The following is a 17,805-nucleotide window of genomic DNA, read 5'->3' on the forward strand; positions in this document are numbered from 1 at the left end:
ATGATATTAAGCTCTGCATTCAATTGCAAAAATGCCTCTAGAAATGGCATAATCTTGCCTCTTTTAAAACTTAAGGGTATTTTTAAAAAACAATGCAACTCTCTGATTAAGAACAAAAAGAATTATGTTTAAAAAATGTGTTACAAAGAGAAATGAGCCATTTTCAAAATCCTTTTATCCTTGACTTTTAATTTATAGAGATCCTAGACAGAAATTCAGGAAGAGCAGGCTTAATTTCATAAGAGAGACGTTATCTTCATAGAACAAAGCTATTACAAGTTTATTTAAAAGGCTCAAATAAAGCTGTTTTAAGGATTTTTGTTAAGGATTTCTGAGGCAGTTTCTTTGCCCCATGGTATAGGTCTGATCTGTTACTGGTCCACTAACTAATAATTAATCTGTGCTTCCACAATACAGATTAATTTTAATTCTATTCTCAGAGGAAGATTGTAAGGTTAACTCTTAGAGGAGATGAACTACTATACTTTAATAGTACATATTTGAATGTACCTCACATCCTTAGACAAGAGATTGCAAAATCTTTCTTTCTACTAATATAAATTTCTACTTCTTTCAACTAATATAAATTTAAAAATCAGCACATTTAAAAAATTTATTTTGCAGAGGGGCCAGATAAGTAAATGTTTTAGGCTTTGCAGGCCATACGGTCTCTGTTAAAAATACTGAACTCTGCTGTTGCAATGTTAAAGCAGCCATAGACAGAACATAAATGAATAGATACGGCTGTGTTCTAATAAAATTACTTACAAAAACATATAAGTGGGCCAGAGATTGCCAACCCTGGTTTAAGTAATCAAGATACAACCATATGTCCTTGTAAAGGGACATAGAAACAACACAAATCAAACTGTACTATCGGTAGTTATAAAAACCCTATTTACCTGAGGTAGCTGTTTGGCAATATCTCCACCTACAAAAACAGCTTCAAGATAAACCCAAAGGTTCTGGACTACTAGCCACTCTTCAATTATGTCTGAGGAAGTGGACAATTTATACACCCAGTTCTGGATTGTTTTTTTAAATGGAGCATTATATCTAAAAAGTAAAAATGGGAAAATATTGTATTTTAAGGATGATTCAGAAAATACACGGACTAACAAAGTAAATTAGAGGAGAAACATTCCTTTGGAAATGGAATATTTTTTTTTCCTAAAAGGCAGTTCCTAATAAGTTTGACACGGATATGAGGTATTTGCTTTTCTAGGAGTAAAACTCATAATTATAGAATTTTTACTTGTTTCTGTATATCAGTCACAGACCAGGAAGATGGGCCCAACTTTGTGACACAGAGGTCTAGCAAAAGAATTGTGCTGGTTGTTTCTGGGAATAAAGGGAAGACAAGGAATAAGGTGTTTTGACAAGATTTCTGTGAACCAAAGCCAAGTGAACACTACCTGCAAGAATAACACATAGGGTACTGATCCTGGTCTATGAAACTATTATGACAAGACCAATGTCAAGATTGAGGGTTGATGCCACTTTGCTCTTTTCTCACCCACAGACCGCTAATTCTACCAGAGACTGTGCCTAGATTCAGATAGTGTTAGAGATCCAATAGCCAACCCCAAACAGTATGTTTCCTGTTTTCTCAACATCAGGGCAAGCTGTACAGTTCATGAGAATTCAAGGTGTCCAGCAAGCTGGGCACAACCAAGAAAGACAAGAAATACAGTGGATGTCATGCAAGAAGTGATGGGAAGATAGTGAGCAAGAACCCAATTACCTATAGTTGGATTAAGAAGCTGGGATCCCTGGGTGGCGCAGCGGTTTGGCGCCTGCCTTTGGCCCAGGGCGTGATCCCGGAGACCCGGGATCGAATCCCACATCGGGCTCCCGGTGCATGGAGCCTGCTTCTCCCTCTGCCTGTGTCTCTGCCTCCCTCTCTCTCTCTGTAACTATCATAAATTAAAAAAAAAAAAAAAAAAAAAAAAAAAAAAAAAAAAAGAAGCTGACCTCAGTTTGTGGCAAAGACAAGTAGTTTGTTTGGTTTTTTTTCAAAGACAAGTAGTTTTGATGTGGTGTAGTGCCGTATCTGGTGAGTGGCCCTTATTGACAAGATTTCTAAAACTTTTCTTGATCCGGGGCAGGGTGACTTGAAGGTGCTCACATATAAAATGCAGGGGGGTTCTGGGCAGCCCGGATGGCTCAGTGGTTTAGCACTGCCTTCAATGTGCTCCTGGATACCTGGGATCGAGTCCCACATCAGGCTACCTGCATGGATCCTGCTTCTCCTTCTGCCTGTGTCTCTGCCTCTCTCTCTCTCTCTCTGTGTGTGTGTGTGTGTGTGTGTGTGTCTCATGAATAATTAAATAAAATCTTTAAAAAAAATAAAATAAAAATTAAATAAAAATAAAAGAGTGGGTTCTTTTGGGTCTAGTTTGATGCCTGAATCCAATCCATAACTTCTCTGGAAGCCTCTGTTATGCTTGGAGGGATAAAGGGAGTTATATAAAAATTTCCCCAAAGAGATAGGTATAAGCTATCCAGGCAGTTAAGAGGCATTGTATTCAATATGTAATTTATATTGTCCATCTGACCATCATTCTAGAGCTGAAAGGAAGTCAATATGCTAAGAGCATCTTCAAAAGACATGCACACTAAGATGGTATGTATGGGCACTTCAGGAAGTTGAAACAGCTACATTTTTTAGGTCAAAATGGTCCTGCGCAGAGAAATAAAAAAAGTCATCTTTGATGGCATATAACTTCCCAAAATGAAAAAAGGGGACTTGAAATAAGATCTAGCATGACCAGTTCCTGTCCTTTGGTCATTGCATAACTTTGTATGATGGAACGTGTCATGACTGATAGAGCAGTCCTATAGATCAATCAGGAATCCACTAGCAAAGTGTCACAATCCAGGCACTATCTGGAGTCAAGTCTCACCCATGGAGATATACAATTTCCTCCTGGGAGTACATCTAGGTCACACTAGAGACCCAGCAGGCACTGGCTCAGCCTGGAGTTTACTAGTACTATAAATAAGTATTATACTAATCAGGCTAAATCCAAGTTAAATATGAAATTAACAAAGCAAAAAAAAAAAAAAGAAAGAAATTAACAAAGCCTTCGAATCCTGAATTCTTTGGCTACTGATACTGTACAGGTGAATCTACAGTCTTTCTTCAAGAGGTCATCAGTTAGGAAATCAGGATGGCAAAATGTGCAATGAACCATGGAAGCAGTATCCAATAAAGTCTATGAACCACCGAATAACGTCTGGTCACCTTTGCCAGGATTATTCAGATACCCTGAAAGCAGGAGATGTACCTAGGATCTTAACCTCGGCAAGTCAACCCAGAACTGTCAGCACTAGGAGCTTTGGAATTAGTACATTATCCAAATGCAAGACTGCCTTTGGGGCCAGAGGTCATGTAGGATATCATTCATTAACCTAGAGAAGGAATATTAGCATTCCCATGCCCCCAGACTTTGATTCTACTAGTGGTGAGGTTGTGACATATTTCTTAGGTGTGTTAGAGTAAAGAACAGTGGAGAATTACTGCATGGTCAGCTAGGGAATTCGAGGTTGCTAATGCCCAGAGTAGGACCTGACAGTATACTTAATCTGAGACCCATTTTCTAAAGATGTACTCAGGATCACCATACTCAGGAGACCTTCCACCTGGTTCAATAACCCAGTGATGGACAGGTCATCTCACTTAGGGCCCAGCCACTTTTCACTATAAGAAATGCATGAAATGTTTAGGTAACAAAGTCCTAACAATATATTCCTTTCGTGTGTTGGCAGCATACTTTTCCTAGGTCATTGGGTGAATACTTGAGCAGGGTTAGCCAAGGAAGGCAAAGATGACAAATTGGAGGAACCAAAGAGAAAGAAAATAAAATGAATAGGTCATCTCAGTGGGGAGCCAAAATGTTCAAGAAATAAGCTGGGGGAAACTAATTAAGATTATGCCCATCAGAAAAGCAGCAAGAAGAGATGAGTGCCATAAAGAAGGGACAAAGGTCATGATTATTAAAGAAAATAGGTAGCTCGTTTAAGGATAGACAAGAGTGAGTACCTGAGGTCAGAATCTTGTGTCACACCACAGCTGCAAAGCTGGGCTTCCACCTACTATTATATGACTCTAAAAACCAAAGTAAAACCTTCCCCCCAGAAGCATAAAATTACCTGTTGCTTAGTAAAGAACCTAAAACCATTAAACTATCTTCCATCAAGGTGATAATTTCTCCTGATTCGGTTCCTTTGAGAAGGAGCTCTCCTTTTCCCTTAAATGCTGCAAAACTCAGGTTCTGGTTGGTCCAATTTTCAATCACCTGAGTCAGCTTGGCTTCAATATCCTTCTCCTTAATGGCAGATATGCAAATATCCTTCAGAGGGAGATCAAAGAATATGTCGTGACATATTACAACTAATTACAACTTAGGTGCCTTGTAAAATCACAGAATTTTGAGCTTGAACCTAGAAGTCATTTGGTCATTTTGTGGCCAAGAAAACCAGGCTCACAACCATTGTGTTAAAAGTTCGAATCAAAACCTTCTGACCATCTGACTACTCATTGTTTTATGGTACCATTTACATTCGATAACAGAACTTAAATCTTCACATTTCTTGATTATCCTTTTAATTGGAGTTTTTTGGCCAAAATGGAGATAATCACAGCTGCTCTATCTCAGCAGGTTGTTATGGGAAACAAGGGAAACTATATGCGGGGAGTCCTTTGAACTCTTCAAGTAACTAGAATCATTGCCATCCAGCATGTTCCAGCTGTAAAATGAATGTCTCATTGGCTTTAAAGTCATTCTATTCTATTTTTTTTTCTTACAGGTGTTCCTGTTTTTCTGAGAATCCTTGATACGAAAGTCTCACAAGGGAAAATAAAAGTATTTTCCCCATGATGCATCTATTTATTTTCATACTTAGAATCACAGATCTCAGAGATGGGAAGGAATTGAAAGGTGCAAGGTATTTCCACAAATAATTATAATACCACATAGCATGTACTAAATGTCCTAAGAGTGGAGTGACCTGTTGTGAGTTCTGAAAAAGGAGAATAGACTTCTGCCTGCAGTCAGAGGGGAAGGCCTCATTGACAAGGGAGCATCTGAGACTGAGTGGGATTCCTGTGAGTGGTGGGGGCAGATGTTCTACAAGTGAGGAGAAAGAGTTCATTTAGAGGCAGTGAGTCCAGGGACAGAGGGAATCCAGCTTGGCTGGACAAAAATTCTTTGAAAACAAAATTTCTGATGTGCATGTGTTGTTAAGAAGGGGAAAAGGTAATGGGGTGCTTGGGTGGCTCAATTAGTTAAGCATCTGTCTTTGACTTGAGCCCTGAGTCAGGCTCCCTGCTCCATGGAGAGTGTGCTTCTCCCTCTCCCTCTGCTGCTCCCCCTGCTTGTGCTCTCCTTCTCTTTCAAATAAATAAATAAAATCTTTTAAAAAAGAAGGGGAAAAGAAGAGGCAGAAACCATATATATGAGATTTCCAGTCACATGGTCCAGTTCCTCACCTCCAAAAATATAGAATAATAGACAAAATTCAAACAGAGAAAGTAGAAAACATAACCAAGCTTAGAAACCAAACATCTCAGTGAATCAGAAGTGGAAAAGATACACAAACCAGCAAGTGGAGATGAAGCCTAGGCCTGAGGGCAAGCCCTTATAAATGCTTTGCACAGACATATCTGGCAGCTATACCCCAGGGTCCAGCACAGAGTCAGCCTGCTAAAAACTGCCCAGCCTTTCTGTAAAAAAAGGCCTATTTGCTTATCTTAGAGCTTCTGCCTGACAGGCAGGCATCTAATTTAACACACAGCTAGGGGCCTACTGAAATACTTCCCAAAGACTAAGGCTGGGAAGCACCACTCTTGCACTGTCCCTCTGCCTCCCTTCAGGTCACCAATACCTCCTGGAAAGAAGATATGCACTTGTCTGGCTCTCTGGGTTTTTTTGTAGTTGGCACCCAGGAAATGTCTCTTGATCACCTGATTCTGGTGGCAAATGAGGTTTATGTTTAAGGTGCCACAGGACTATAATAAATGAGGGGAAAGTTCTTGATCAGCTACCCACCCCCAGGGCTTAGTGCTGAGATCTAAGACTAAAATGCCCAATTTCTTACTTTAAAGAGGCCTACTGCTTTATCTTCACAGCTGTGGCCCGAAGAGCAGATTTCTAATTAAACATACATCCAAGGGCCAGCTGTAATCCTCTCCAGAGACCTTGAAGGGTGAGGACTATCTTCATACTCCTTATGCTGTGTTCCCAAATGCTGGCATCTCCAACAAAGGAGCTTATATAAACCATTGGCACCCCAGCATTTGTTGTTGTCACCCAAAAGGCACATCCCTTGATAGTCTGACTCTGATGACCCAGTGGGGCTTGTGTTCACAGGTTCAACAGAATAGTAGCAAACAGAGAAAGTTCTTAACTGGCTATCATTCCAGGATTCAGTGCAGAGAGAATAGACATAAATGCCCGTCTCCTAGTGCTCTCCTAAAAGAGATATATTTGCATACTTTAAGAGTTCCTGCCTAAGGATATAACTTCCAATCAGCCTGGATCTAGGTACTGACTGGGACCCTCCACTTTGGGGCCTGACAGGTCTTGTTACACTCTCAATTCCTGGGAGCAACTAAAGATAAAACAGACTATTGGGACAAACACAAAGATTTGAGACAACCAAGAGCTAGGGCAGGCTTGGAGGATAAGTTTCCTTTCCTATGCAAGTCCACTCCTTCAAGACTGGGAGAGGTGGCTGTTTTATACAATGCATAAAAACCAACACAGAGAGGAAAGTGAAATGAAGAAACAGGAATATGATCCAAATGAAAGAGGTTATGACCTTGGAAAAAGACTGTAATGAAACAGAGATGAGTGACTCACCAGATAAGGAGCTCAAAATAACAGTCATAAAAGTATTTACCAAGTTCAGGAGAACAATGCATGAACAAAGTGAGAATTTCAACAAAGAGAAAGAAAATATTTTAAAAGTACCATATTAGCAGTCATGGAGCTGAAGAAAACCATCACTAAAAAGCACAGTAAAGGGGCTCAACAGAAAACTAGATGAAGCACAAGAAAGGATCATGAGGGATCCCTGGGTGGCGCAGCGGTTTGGCGCCTACCTTTGGCCCAGGGCACGATCCTGGAGACCCGGGATCGAATCCCACATCAGGCTCCCTATATGGAGCCTGCTTCTCCCTCTGCTTGTGTCTCTGCCTCTCTCTCTGTGTGTGTGACTATCATGAATAAATAAATAAAATCTTAAAAAAAAAAAAAGAAAGAAAGGATCATGAACTTGAAGACAGGGCATCTGGTACCCAACCTGAGCAAAAAATTTAAAAAAGAATGAAATATAGTGAAGATAATTCAAGGGACTTATAAAAGAGCTTACATGAGCCAGCTTCACCTTATAGGAGTCCCAGAAGAAGAAGGCAGAAATTTTCTTATTTGAAAATTTCTTTTTCTGATTTCTTATTTGAAGAAATAGTGGCTGAAAACTTCCCTAACCTGAGGGAGGAAACAGATATCCAGAATCTAGGAAGCCCAGACACTTTCAAAACAGATGAACCCAAGAGACCTACACCAAGACACCATACTTGAAGTGTCAAAAGTTAAAAAACAAAGAGAAAATCATGAAAGAGGCAAGAGAAAAACAACTTGTTATGTACACGGGGACTACCACAAGACCAATAGCAGATTTTTTTTTTAAGATTTTATCCATTTACTCATGAGAGACACAGAGACAGAAAGAGAGGCAGAGACACGGGCAGAGGGAGATCCAGGCTCCATGCAGGGAGCCCAATGTGAGACTCAATCCCAGGTCTCCAGGATCACACCCTGGGCTGAAGGTGGCGCTAAATTAGTTGTTATATGTAAGCCTATGGGACCTACAAAGCAAAAACCTATAGTATATACACAAAAGATAAAGCATACCACTACAGAAAGTAATCAAATAACAAAAGGAGAGAGCAAGAGAAGATAGAAACAAAGGAATTACAAAACAGCCAGAAAATGATTAACAAAGTGGCAATAGGCATATACCTATTAATAATTCCTTTATATGTAAATGGACTAAATTATTTAAAAAAAGACAAAGTGTGACTGAATGGATTAAAAATAAAACAAGGGGATCCCTGGGTGGCTCAGCGGTTTTGCGCCTGCCTTTGGCCCGGGGCGCGATCCTGGAGTCCCGGGATCCAGTCCCGCGTTGGGCTCCCGGCATGGGGCCTGTTTCTCCCTCTGCCTGTGTCTCTGCCTCTCTCTCTCTCTCTCTCTCTCTCTCCTCTCTCTCTCTCTCTCTTCTCTCTCTGTCTATCATAAATAAATAAAAATAAATCTTTAAAAAATAAAAATAAAACAAGATCCATCTCTATGCTGCTCACAAGAGACTCAGTTCAGATGTAGAAACACACGGACTGAAAATGAGGAGATAGAAAAAGATATGCCATGCAATTGGAAGCCAAAAAGAAAAAAAAAAAAGCAGGGGTATTTATAGTTATATAAGATAAGATAGATCTTAAGACAAAAACTGTGATAGTAGACAAAGAAAGTCAGTATATAATGATAAAAGTGTCAAACTAACAAGAGGATATAATTTTGCAAATATCTATGCATCCAACATACAAGCATTCAAATATATAAAGCAAATACTAACATGTCAAAAAGAAGAAACTGACAGCAATACAATAATAGTAGGGGACCTTAATACTCTACTTTCTTCAATAGATAGATCATTCAGACAGAAGATCAATTAGAAAACAATGGCTTAAATGACACATTAGATGAGATGAACTTAGACATATATAGAACATTTCATATAAAAGCAACAGAATACACATTCTTCTCAAGTGCACATGGAACATTCTCCAGGACAGATCACATGTTAGATCACAAAATAAGTCCCAATATATTTAAGAAAATTGAAATCGTATCAAGCATCTTTTCCAACCACGATGGTATGAAACTAGAAATTAATTACAAGAAGAAAACTGGAAATCAATTACAAGAAGCAAATATGTGGAGATTAAATGACATGCTACTGAAGAATTAAAGGCTTAAAGAATAAATCAAAAGAGAAATGATACCTTGAGACAAATGAAAATGGAAACACAACATACCACAACTCATGGGATGCAGCGAAAGCAGTTCTAATAGGGAAGTTCATAAGGAGAAATGCTTACATGAAGAAAGAAGAGAGATCTCAAATAAACAACGTAGCTTTATATTTAAAAGAAGTAAAAAAGAACAAACAAAGCCCACTATTAGTAGAAGGAAGGAAACAACAACAATCAGAGTGGAAAAAATGAAATAGAAACTAAAAGGACAGTAGAAAAGATCAAAGAAACTAACAGTTGGTATTTGAAAATATAGATGAAATAGATAAAACTTTAGCTAGACCAACCAAGAATAAGGAGAGAGAACTCAAAATCAGAAATGAAGACACTAACGAATGCCATAGAAATAGAAAGGGCTGTGAGAGACTACTATGAGCAATTACATGCATAAAAATCGCACAACCTAGAAGAAATGGGTAAGTCCCTAGAGACATACCATCTACCAAGACTGAATTATGAAGAAATAGAAAGTCAAAACAGACTGATTACTAATAAGGAGTTAAATCAGTAATCAAAAAACTCCCAACAAACAAAAGTCTAGGACCAGATGGCTTCACTGCTGAATTCTATCAAACATTTAAAGAAGAATCAATATCAATCTTCTCAAACTCTTCCGAAAGATAGAAGAGGAGAGAACACTTCCAAAATCATTTTATGAAGCCAGCATTACCCTGATACCAAAACCGTACAAAGACACTACAACAAAGAATTACAGGCCAACGTCCCTGATGAATATAGATGCAAAAATCCTCAATAAAAAAAAAATCCTCAATAAAATACTAGCAAACTGAATTCAACAATAATTTAAAAGGATCACACGCTGTAACCTTGGAATTTATTTGGAATTTATTCCAGGGTTACAAGGATAGTTTCAGTATCTACAGATCAAAGAAGGATAAAAATCACATGGTAATTTCAATTGATGCAAAAAAGCATTTGATAAAATTCAACATCTATAAGTGATATAACATCTCAACAAAGGTAAAAAGAAAGAACATACCTCAACATAATAAAGACCATATATGACAAATCCACAGCTAACATCATACTCAATGCTTTTGGATCTGGAGCAAGATAAGGATCCCTACTCTTACCAGTTTTATTTCACATAGTATTGAAAATCCTAGACAGAGCAATTAGGCAAGAAAGAAATAAAAAGCATCTGAATCAGGAAGAAAGAAGTAAAGTAAAACTATCATTATTTGCAGATGATATGATATTATACATAGGAAATCCTATGTATACCAAAAACTGTTAGAACTAATAAATGAAATGTTGCATAAAACAAAATCAATATGGAAAATATAGCTGCACTTCTATACACTAATAATAAACTATCCTAAAGGTAAATTAAGAAAACAATTCCAAAAAAAAAAGAAAACAATTCCATTAACAATTACATCTAAAAGAATGAAAATATCTAAGAATAAATTTAACAAGGAAGTGTAAGACCTGTAACTGAAAACTATAAGACATTGATGAAAGAAACTGAAGAAGACACAAATTAATAGAAAAATATTCCATGCTAATGGATTGGAAGAATTAATGTTGTTAAAATGTCCACAGGATCCAAAGCTAACAGATTAAATGCAATCTTTATCAAAATTCCAATGTTATTTTTTTAGAACAAATAATCTATACAAAACAAAAATTTTGTATGGAACCATAAAAGACCCCAAATAGCCAAAGCAATCTTGAGAAAGAAAAATAAACCTGGAGGCATACTGCTTCCTGACTTCAAACTATATAACAAAGCCATAGTGATCAAAACAGTATCGTATTGGCATAAAAACAGATACAAGGATCAATAGAACAGAATAGAGAACCCAGTAATTAACCCACACATATATGGTCAATTAATTTATGACAAAGAAGCCAGGAATATACAATGGAGAAAGATTGTGTCTTTAATAAATACTGTTGGGATAACTGGACAGCCACATGCAGAAGAATGAAACTGGACCACTATCTTACACTGCACACAAAAATTAACTCAAAATGAATGAAAGACTTGAATTCAAAACCTGAAACTATAAAACTCTTAAGAGAAAATACAGGTGGTAAGCTCCTTAACATTGTTCTTAGCACTGATTTTTGGATTTGGCAACATAGCCAAGGAAACAAAAGCAAAAATACACAAGTGAGACAACATCAAACTAAAATGCTTCTACATGGTGAAGAAAACCACCAACAAAATGGAAAGACAACTGACAAATGAGATAACATATTTGTGCATCATAAATCTGATAAGGGGTTAATATCTAAAATACACAAAGAACTCACATAACTCAATAGGGAAAAAATCCCAAGCAATTCATTTAATAAATGGGCAGAGGATTGGAATAGGCATTTTTCCAAAGAAGACATGCAAATGGCCAATTGGTACATGAAAAGCTGCTCAACATCACTAAATCTCAGGGAAATGCAAAGTGAAATATCACCTCACAACTCTTAGAATGACTATCATCACAAATACAAGAAATAACAAGTGTTGAGGAAGATGTAGAGAAAAGGGAACCCTGCACATTGTTGGTAGGAATGTAAATTGGTGTGGCCAATATAGAATACAGTATGGAGGTTCCACTAAAAAGTTTAAAATAGAGCCACAGGGGCACCTGGATGGCTCAGTCAGTTAAGCATCTGACTTTGGCTCAAATCATGATCCTGGGATCGAGCCCCACATTGGGCTCCCTGCTCAGCAGGAAGTCTGCTTGTTCCTCTCCTCTGCCCCTTCCCTGTTCATGCTCTCTCTCTCTCTCCCTCTCTCTCTCTCTCTCTCTCTCTCAAGTAAATAAATAAAATCTTTAGAAAAAAATAGAGCTACATATGATCCAGCAATACTACTTCAGGATACTTATTCAAAGAAAATACTAATTCAAAAAGAAAGAAACCAGAATATAGATACTGAGGACAGACTGGCAGCTGCCAGAAGTGGGGGATTTTGGGGTTAATGAAATGGGTAGAAGGGGTCAAAAGGTACAGATTTCCAGTTATAACATAAATAAGTCCTGGGATGTAAGGTACAACAGGTGACTATAGTTAATAATACTGTATTGTATATTTGTAAGTTGTTAAGATAAAAGTTCTCATCACAAGAAAAAAAAATAAGCTATGTGTGGTGATGGATGTTAACTAGACATACTATGATGATCATTTTATAACATATACATGTTATCAAGTCACTATGTTGCAAACATAAACTAATATATTTATATGCCAGTAATAAAAATTATGTAACTATAAAAACTATGTCTCAATAATAATAAAAAGAGATACCATGCAAACAGTAAGCACACACATACAAAACAAAAGAACTAATTAAAAATCTTGCAAAGGAAAAATAATTTTAAATATGTAGTAGACTAACAAGAAAAAGTATAGAATTAGAAATTTGGAAACTTTTCTGAGGAATTCACCAGGAATGCAATACAGAAATAAACAGATTTTTTGAAAAGGAGAGTTAGTTAAGGGACAAGGAGGATAGATTAAGGACTCCTAAACTAACATATTTCAAACAATCATCTTACCTCTTTGAGTTACTCTATTATTTTGCAAAACCAAAGGATGTTCAGGAGCATTCCAAATTATGAGGATACGTTATATAGGGCAATTGGTACACCCTTAAAATGTCTGTTTGTATAATTTTCAGAAAAGTAAAAGGAGATATTCTTTAATGAACCACTGATAAGATCTTATAAACTTATGTACCTCAATGTCATCCTTATTTTTAAGCAGTGGTGCTTCCATAATATTTCTAAGACAGAAAGAATCAGATTCCACATCAAATGGGGTTCCAGTTAACTCAGAGATTCGGTCCCAGTGTCTCTGTTTCATTGCCTTATTGGTCATCATTTCTAGCAGAGGACATGACTCACTGAAATCATCAATTCTTTTTTTCAGATCCAAAAAAGCTTGCCAATCTTTAAGCCCTTTCGGGAGTTTACGACACCTTTCAGAAAAAAAAAATTATATCACTACACATTTCTTTGAAGAAGGCATTATGTATATACAGCAATATATCAGAGGATAAATTCATTTGTAAAATACATACAAGATCCTATGAAGATCGGCACCATAAAAAGGTAAGCTTAACTCAATTAAAACTCACCTGTTTTGGGATCCCTGGGTGGCGCAGCGGTTTAGCGCCTGCCTTTGGCCCAGGGCACGATCCTGGAGACCCGGGATCGAATCCCACGTCAGGCTCCCGTTGCATGGAGCCTGCTTCTCCCTCTGCCTGTCTCTCTCTCTCTCTTCTTCTCTCTCTCTCTCTCTCTGTGACTATCATAAATAAATAAAAAAAAATTTAAAAAAAAAAACAAAAAAAAAAACTCACCTGTTTTGAAATTCCTGCAGTTCTGCATTAATTTTTTCAATATCTACGTCTCCCCAAAGTATTTCGTAATAACCACTAATATTGCTCATCACAGTATCATACAGTCCATACAGCTTCTGCAGCAAGTTGAGTTCCTTTCTAGAAAACCAAATAATCAAGGTATTACATGATGTAGATGTTAAAAATAAACATCGTTATTGGATGGCAGGATTCATCCAATCAAATATTTCATACATGACACGTATAATGTCTTATAGGCACCAACATGGAAACCACAGACAACCCTGTCAGTTTCCAAACAAAAATTTAATTAAAGCCCCATTAATTAGGTCAAGTGTACAGCTCTCAAATATTCCAAGTCATACTGTGACTTGACATTAACAAGTGGTTTGATTATGATTACAGTTCCAATCATCGCAAACAATGTGACCAGAACTTGATAATAAGATCAAAGCTGGGGATCCCTGGGTGGCTCAGTGGTTTAGTGCCTGCCTCCCGCCCAGGGTGTGATCCTGGAGTCCCAGATCGAGTCCCACATCCGGCTCCCTGTCTCCCTCTGCCTGTGTCTCTGCCTCTCTCTCTCTCTGTGTTTCTCATGAATAAATAAATAAAATCTTAAAAAAAAAAAGATTAAAGCTAAGGCTAAGGTTTTGATTGTTTTTCTTTTAAAAGCAAGCTAGTTTTTTTGTTAAGAACATGTGCCTTTGGGAAAGTGACTTAAACATCACTTTCCTACCAAGAGCTTCCCCTCAGGTTCCCAAATGGGTTATATACATAACAAGAGTAAGAGGAGGGATTATAGATCCAAGTAAAGATAAGTCCTTTATTGTGTAGAATATAAAAAATTGACTGCTTAACAGAGTTTGTGGATGCTCCCAAGAATTCCTCCATCCTTAGCAGACCATGAGTTCCCCTAGACCAATTTTAGTTTTGGGGTTTATTTTTTTAGTTCTGTTTGTAAGGATTGATATCCACAACTTTTATTATTTATTATAAATAATCCAAAGACCAAAGGTAAGGTTTGCTTATGCTTTTAATAAAGTAAAACTCATTCTATCTTGCAATTATCAAATGGGTATACTGGGTCCCTTTATAAATCTAAGACTCATTCTGGAATCTTGGTTATCTTGCTTTTCCAATTCTTGTTTCATTTTGCTGATTCATCATCTTAGGAATTATTTCATTATTAATCACAGGATATTCCAACTTATGCTAAAAATGACTAAAATAACACGAAAAGAATGATGAGATCTCCTGTAAGGAAGGGACAATAATCCCTATTGCATCATCCTTCAGATTTCTTATTGTGTCACCCAAAGCACTGTATTATCTTTTTTTTTTTTTAAGATTCATTTTTATATAGACAGACAGAGTGGAGAGGGGCAGAGAGGGAGGGAGAAACAGAATCCCAAAGAGACTCTCTGCTGAGTAGAACCTGATCTCATGACCCTGAGATCATGACCTGAGCCAAAATGAAGAGTCAGATGATCAACGGACTGAGCCACCTAGGTGCCTCTCAATATATCATCTTTTAACAATATATCAAAAAAGAACTCTGGACAGACACTGTCTTTGTGTTGTTGTTGTTTTATTCTTGGTTAGCTTTCACATAATATAGTAAGGATTCAGAATCGTTCATTTTTTTAAACCCAAAACAGAAAAGACAACTGACCAAGAATGGTACTCCCCAAGTATTAAAGAGAAAAGAGACACAAAACAGCACTCTAGACTCTAATAGTGAAACCATGTAGTGAGATCTCAGACTGTCGGTCTTTAGATGATGATTACCTAGATGAATTTTACTCAGATCAGTAATTTATGAGTGAACAATATATTTCAGTAGAGACAAGGGCTTCATCATGCAGTATTTTACAAGAACCTAGACCATCTCATTTTGTGAAAAGGATAAATGGTTGTTCTTTCATTATCTGTGATGTTTGCATCAGTTTTACTTGGGACTTTCCCTAAGTAGACAAATGCTAAAGGCAGATGTGTATTTAAAGGAGATAGATGATGCAAAAATGAAAAAATTTATTGACTTGATGATTCAAATCTAAAAGTAAAGACTTTTTCATTTATAACATAGGAAAGATGATGGTCATTTCTTCAACAAAATTATGACTGGCAACAGTTTTGGGTTTTAACAATGCCAAGTGCAAGAAAATCAGAAGTAATAATAAGATAAAAGCTGTTGGAGATGGATCTGAATTCAGAAATCAGTGTTTGTACAATGGTATGGTCCAGGTTCATGTATGACAGCTGATGAGCAGTTGTTGTGTCACCAGCTAGACCCCAAAACCTGACCTTAATCACCCACCTGCTTTTCTACTCACTCATCTTTCTCTTATATTTTTCCTTAAGCTCTTTTTTCCGGCTTATCTCTTAACTCAGGCAAAGGAAACCTGAAGCCACCCCTCAGGTGATAGCAATTGTCCTGACTGACCAGACCTCCCCCTCCCCAGACCACTCAGGCTTTTTGAGCTAAATCTCTGACTGGCGTTTGAGCGATGAACCATAGAGTGACCTCTGGAATGACCTACAATCACCTTTACCTCATTATAATACTAAAACTCAGCCCAAGGAGGAGCACAGCCTCATTTACATAACATACAATTTGTGATTAGGCATGTTTCCTGATGGTGCATGCGTGACCTTATGCCCACCTCTACGTAGGATGACAAGACTTCCCTATCTAAATATTCATCCTAACCCTAAACAAAAGGAACTCATTCACCCTCTCTTGGGGAGTCATGGCTTTGGAAGCCATTCCCCGAAATCTCCTTATTTGCGGCAAATAAAGTTTTCTTTGTGTAACACCTCATCCTGGTGCAGTTTCTGATTCACCAAGGAGTCAACTCACATTGGTTGGACTCCAGTTGCATTCTGAAGTCAGTCTCCGTTTTGTTATGGAGGGTTATGGAGTAAAAGTTTGGGTTTTGGAGTAAAAGCTTGGGTTTTCTCTGCTTAAATTCTTATTACATTTTCTAACAAAGTGCTTTTTACCATTCTTTTATTCTAACTTTTGCAAATTATTCATAAATTACTTAAAATGTAAAAGAATTAAAAGGTCCACTGGTCCAGACAGTAAATGTGGATAGTTGTTTTTCCAGGAACACTGAGGGTTAAAATAAAACAAAGAGTCTCAGACTGAGCATGAAAAAGAGTTAGAGAATTCATAAAAATGCAGGACCCAACCCCTGAGATTTTGAATCAGTAAATCAGGGCAAGGAACAGATAACCTGTAGTTCTTTTTATTTTATTTTATTTTATTTTATTTTATTTTATTTTATTTTATTTATTTTATTTAAATTCAGTTAATTAACACATAGTATATTATTAGTTTCAAAGTAGATTCATCAGATGCATATATCACCCAGTGCTTATTACATCATGTGCCCTCCTTAATGTCCATCACCCAGCAGTATGGAGGTTCCTCAAAAAGTTAAAAACAGAGGTGCTCCCTACAACCCAGCAATTGCACTACTAGGTATTTACCCAAAGGATACAGATACCTGCAATTCTAACACAACTGGTCATCTGGTTAAGTTTGGTGAATGACTGCTTTGGAAAAAGATTACAAACCATCTACCCTAAGGTAGATTGAAGCATTAATTTATGGTCGGACAATTTCTTGTCTATTTTGCATAGGCATGTTATGACTTTGAAAGAAGTTAACATAAAGTTCTTTACTAAAGCCATGATCCTAATAAGCAAAAATCACTGTTTTAATTTTGACTTTGAGGAAAGTTATATAAAATTCCATTAAAATGTAGTTGCTTAAATCCTAGATCTACTAATTGTTTAAAATCAAGTAAGTTCCTTGGCCTTCAATCTTAATGAATTTCTATGTCTATCCAATATGGAACAGCACGTAGCACAAACTCAGTAAGAAAGGTTGGAAAGCCAAGAATGGTTATTCCTCTAAATAAAATATATCCAAAACTGTAGTGTTTCTGTACAATAATTGACACTATTTGACAATAGCAAAATGAACAAAATAAAGCACAAGCTAAATATAGGCCACAAATACTAGAATTCTTGCAACGTATTTCCAATTCCCCAAGAATATTTCTTTTATATGTGGTGACTTGGTATTCAGTGGGTCAGGAATTGCCAGGAATATGGAGAATATTTAGGAGTGTTCTAAGGGAGGCTCTTCTCTGCATGATAAAGGATTCAATGATGACACGATTCTTCTAATGAACACTATTTAATTATTTGCATGTAACACTTGTACAATTTCTATACTTACCTAGTTTTGTGTAAAACCTCATAATCAGTTACAGGCAACCCAAAAAGTTGTTCACCAGATGAATACGTAACAAACTTCCTCCACAGATCATCAAAATTGGCCTATAAAAAGATTTTTAAC

At 37.1% G+C, this 17,805-nt stretch overlaps 1 protein-coding gene across 3 annotated transcripts in view; it reads right to left on the reverse strand.

Moving 5' to 3' along the window:
- DNAH8 (dynein axonemal heavy chain 8) overlaps positions 1 to 17,805 on the reverse strand; it is a 363,336-nt gene that overhangs the window by 211,769 nt on the left and 133,762 nt on the right. For all 3 annotated transcript variants that reach the window (XM_077904163.1, XM_077904162.1, XM_077904164.1), the window contains exons 33-37: positions 17,686 to 17,786; positions 13,434 to 13,571; positions 12,809 to 13,049; positions 4,156 to 4,355; positions 903 to 1,056 (exon numbers count right to left, since the gene is read on the reverse strand). In XM_077904163.1, coding sequence (XP_077760289.1) covers positions 903 to 1,056; positions 4,156 to 4,355; positions 12,809 to 13,049; positions 13,434 to 13,571; positions 17,686 to 17,786 — 834 coding nt within the window. The remainder of the gene's footprint in view (positions 1 to 902; positions 1,057 to 4,155; positions 4,356 to 12,808; positions 13,050 to 13,433; positions 13,572 to 17,685; positions 17,787 to 17,805) is intronic.

This window comes from Canis aureus, chromosome 7, assembly GCF_053574225.1.
Source record: "Canis aureus isolate CA01 chromosome 7, VMU_Caureus_v.1.0, whole genome shotgun sequence".
NCBI lineage: Eukaryota > Metazoa > Chordata > Mammalia > Carnivora > Canidae > Canis > Canis aureus.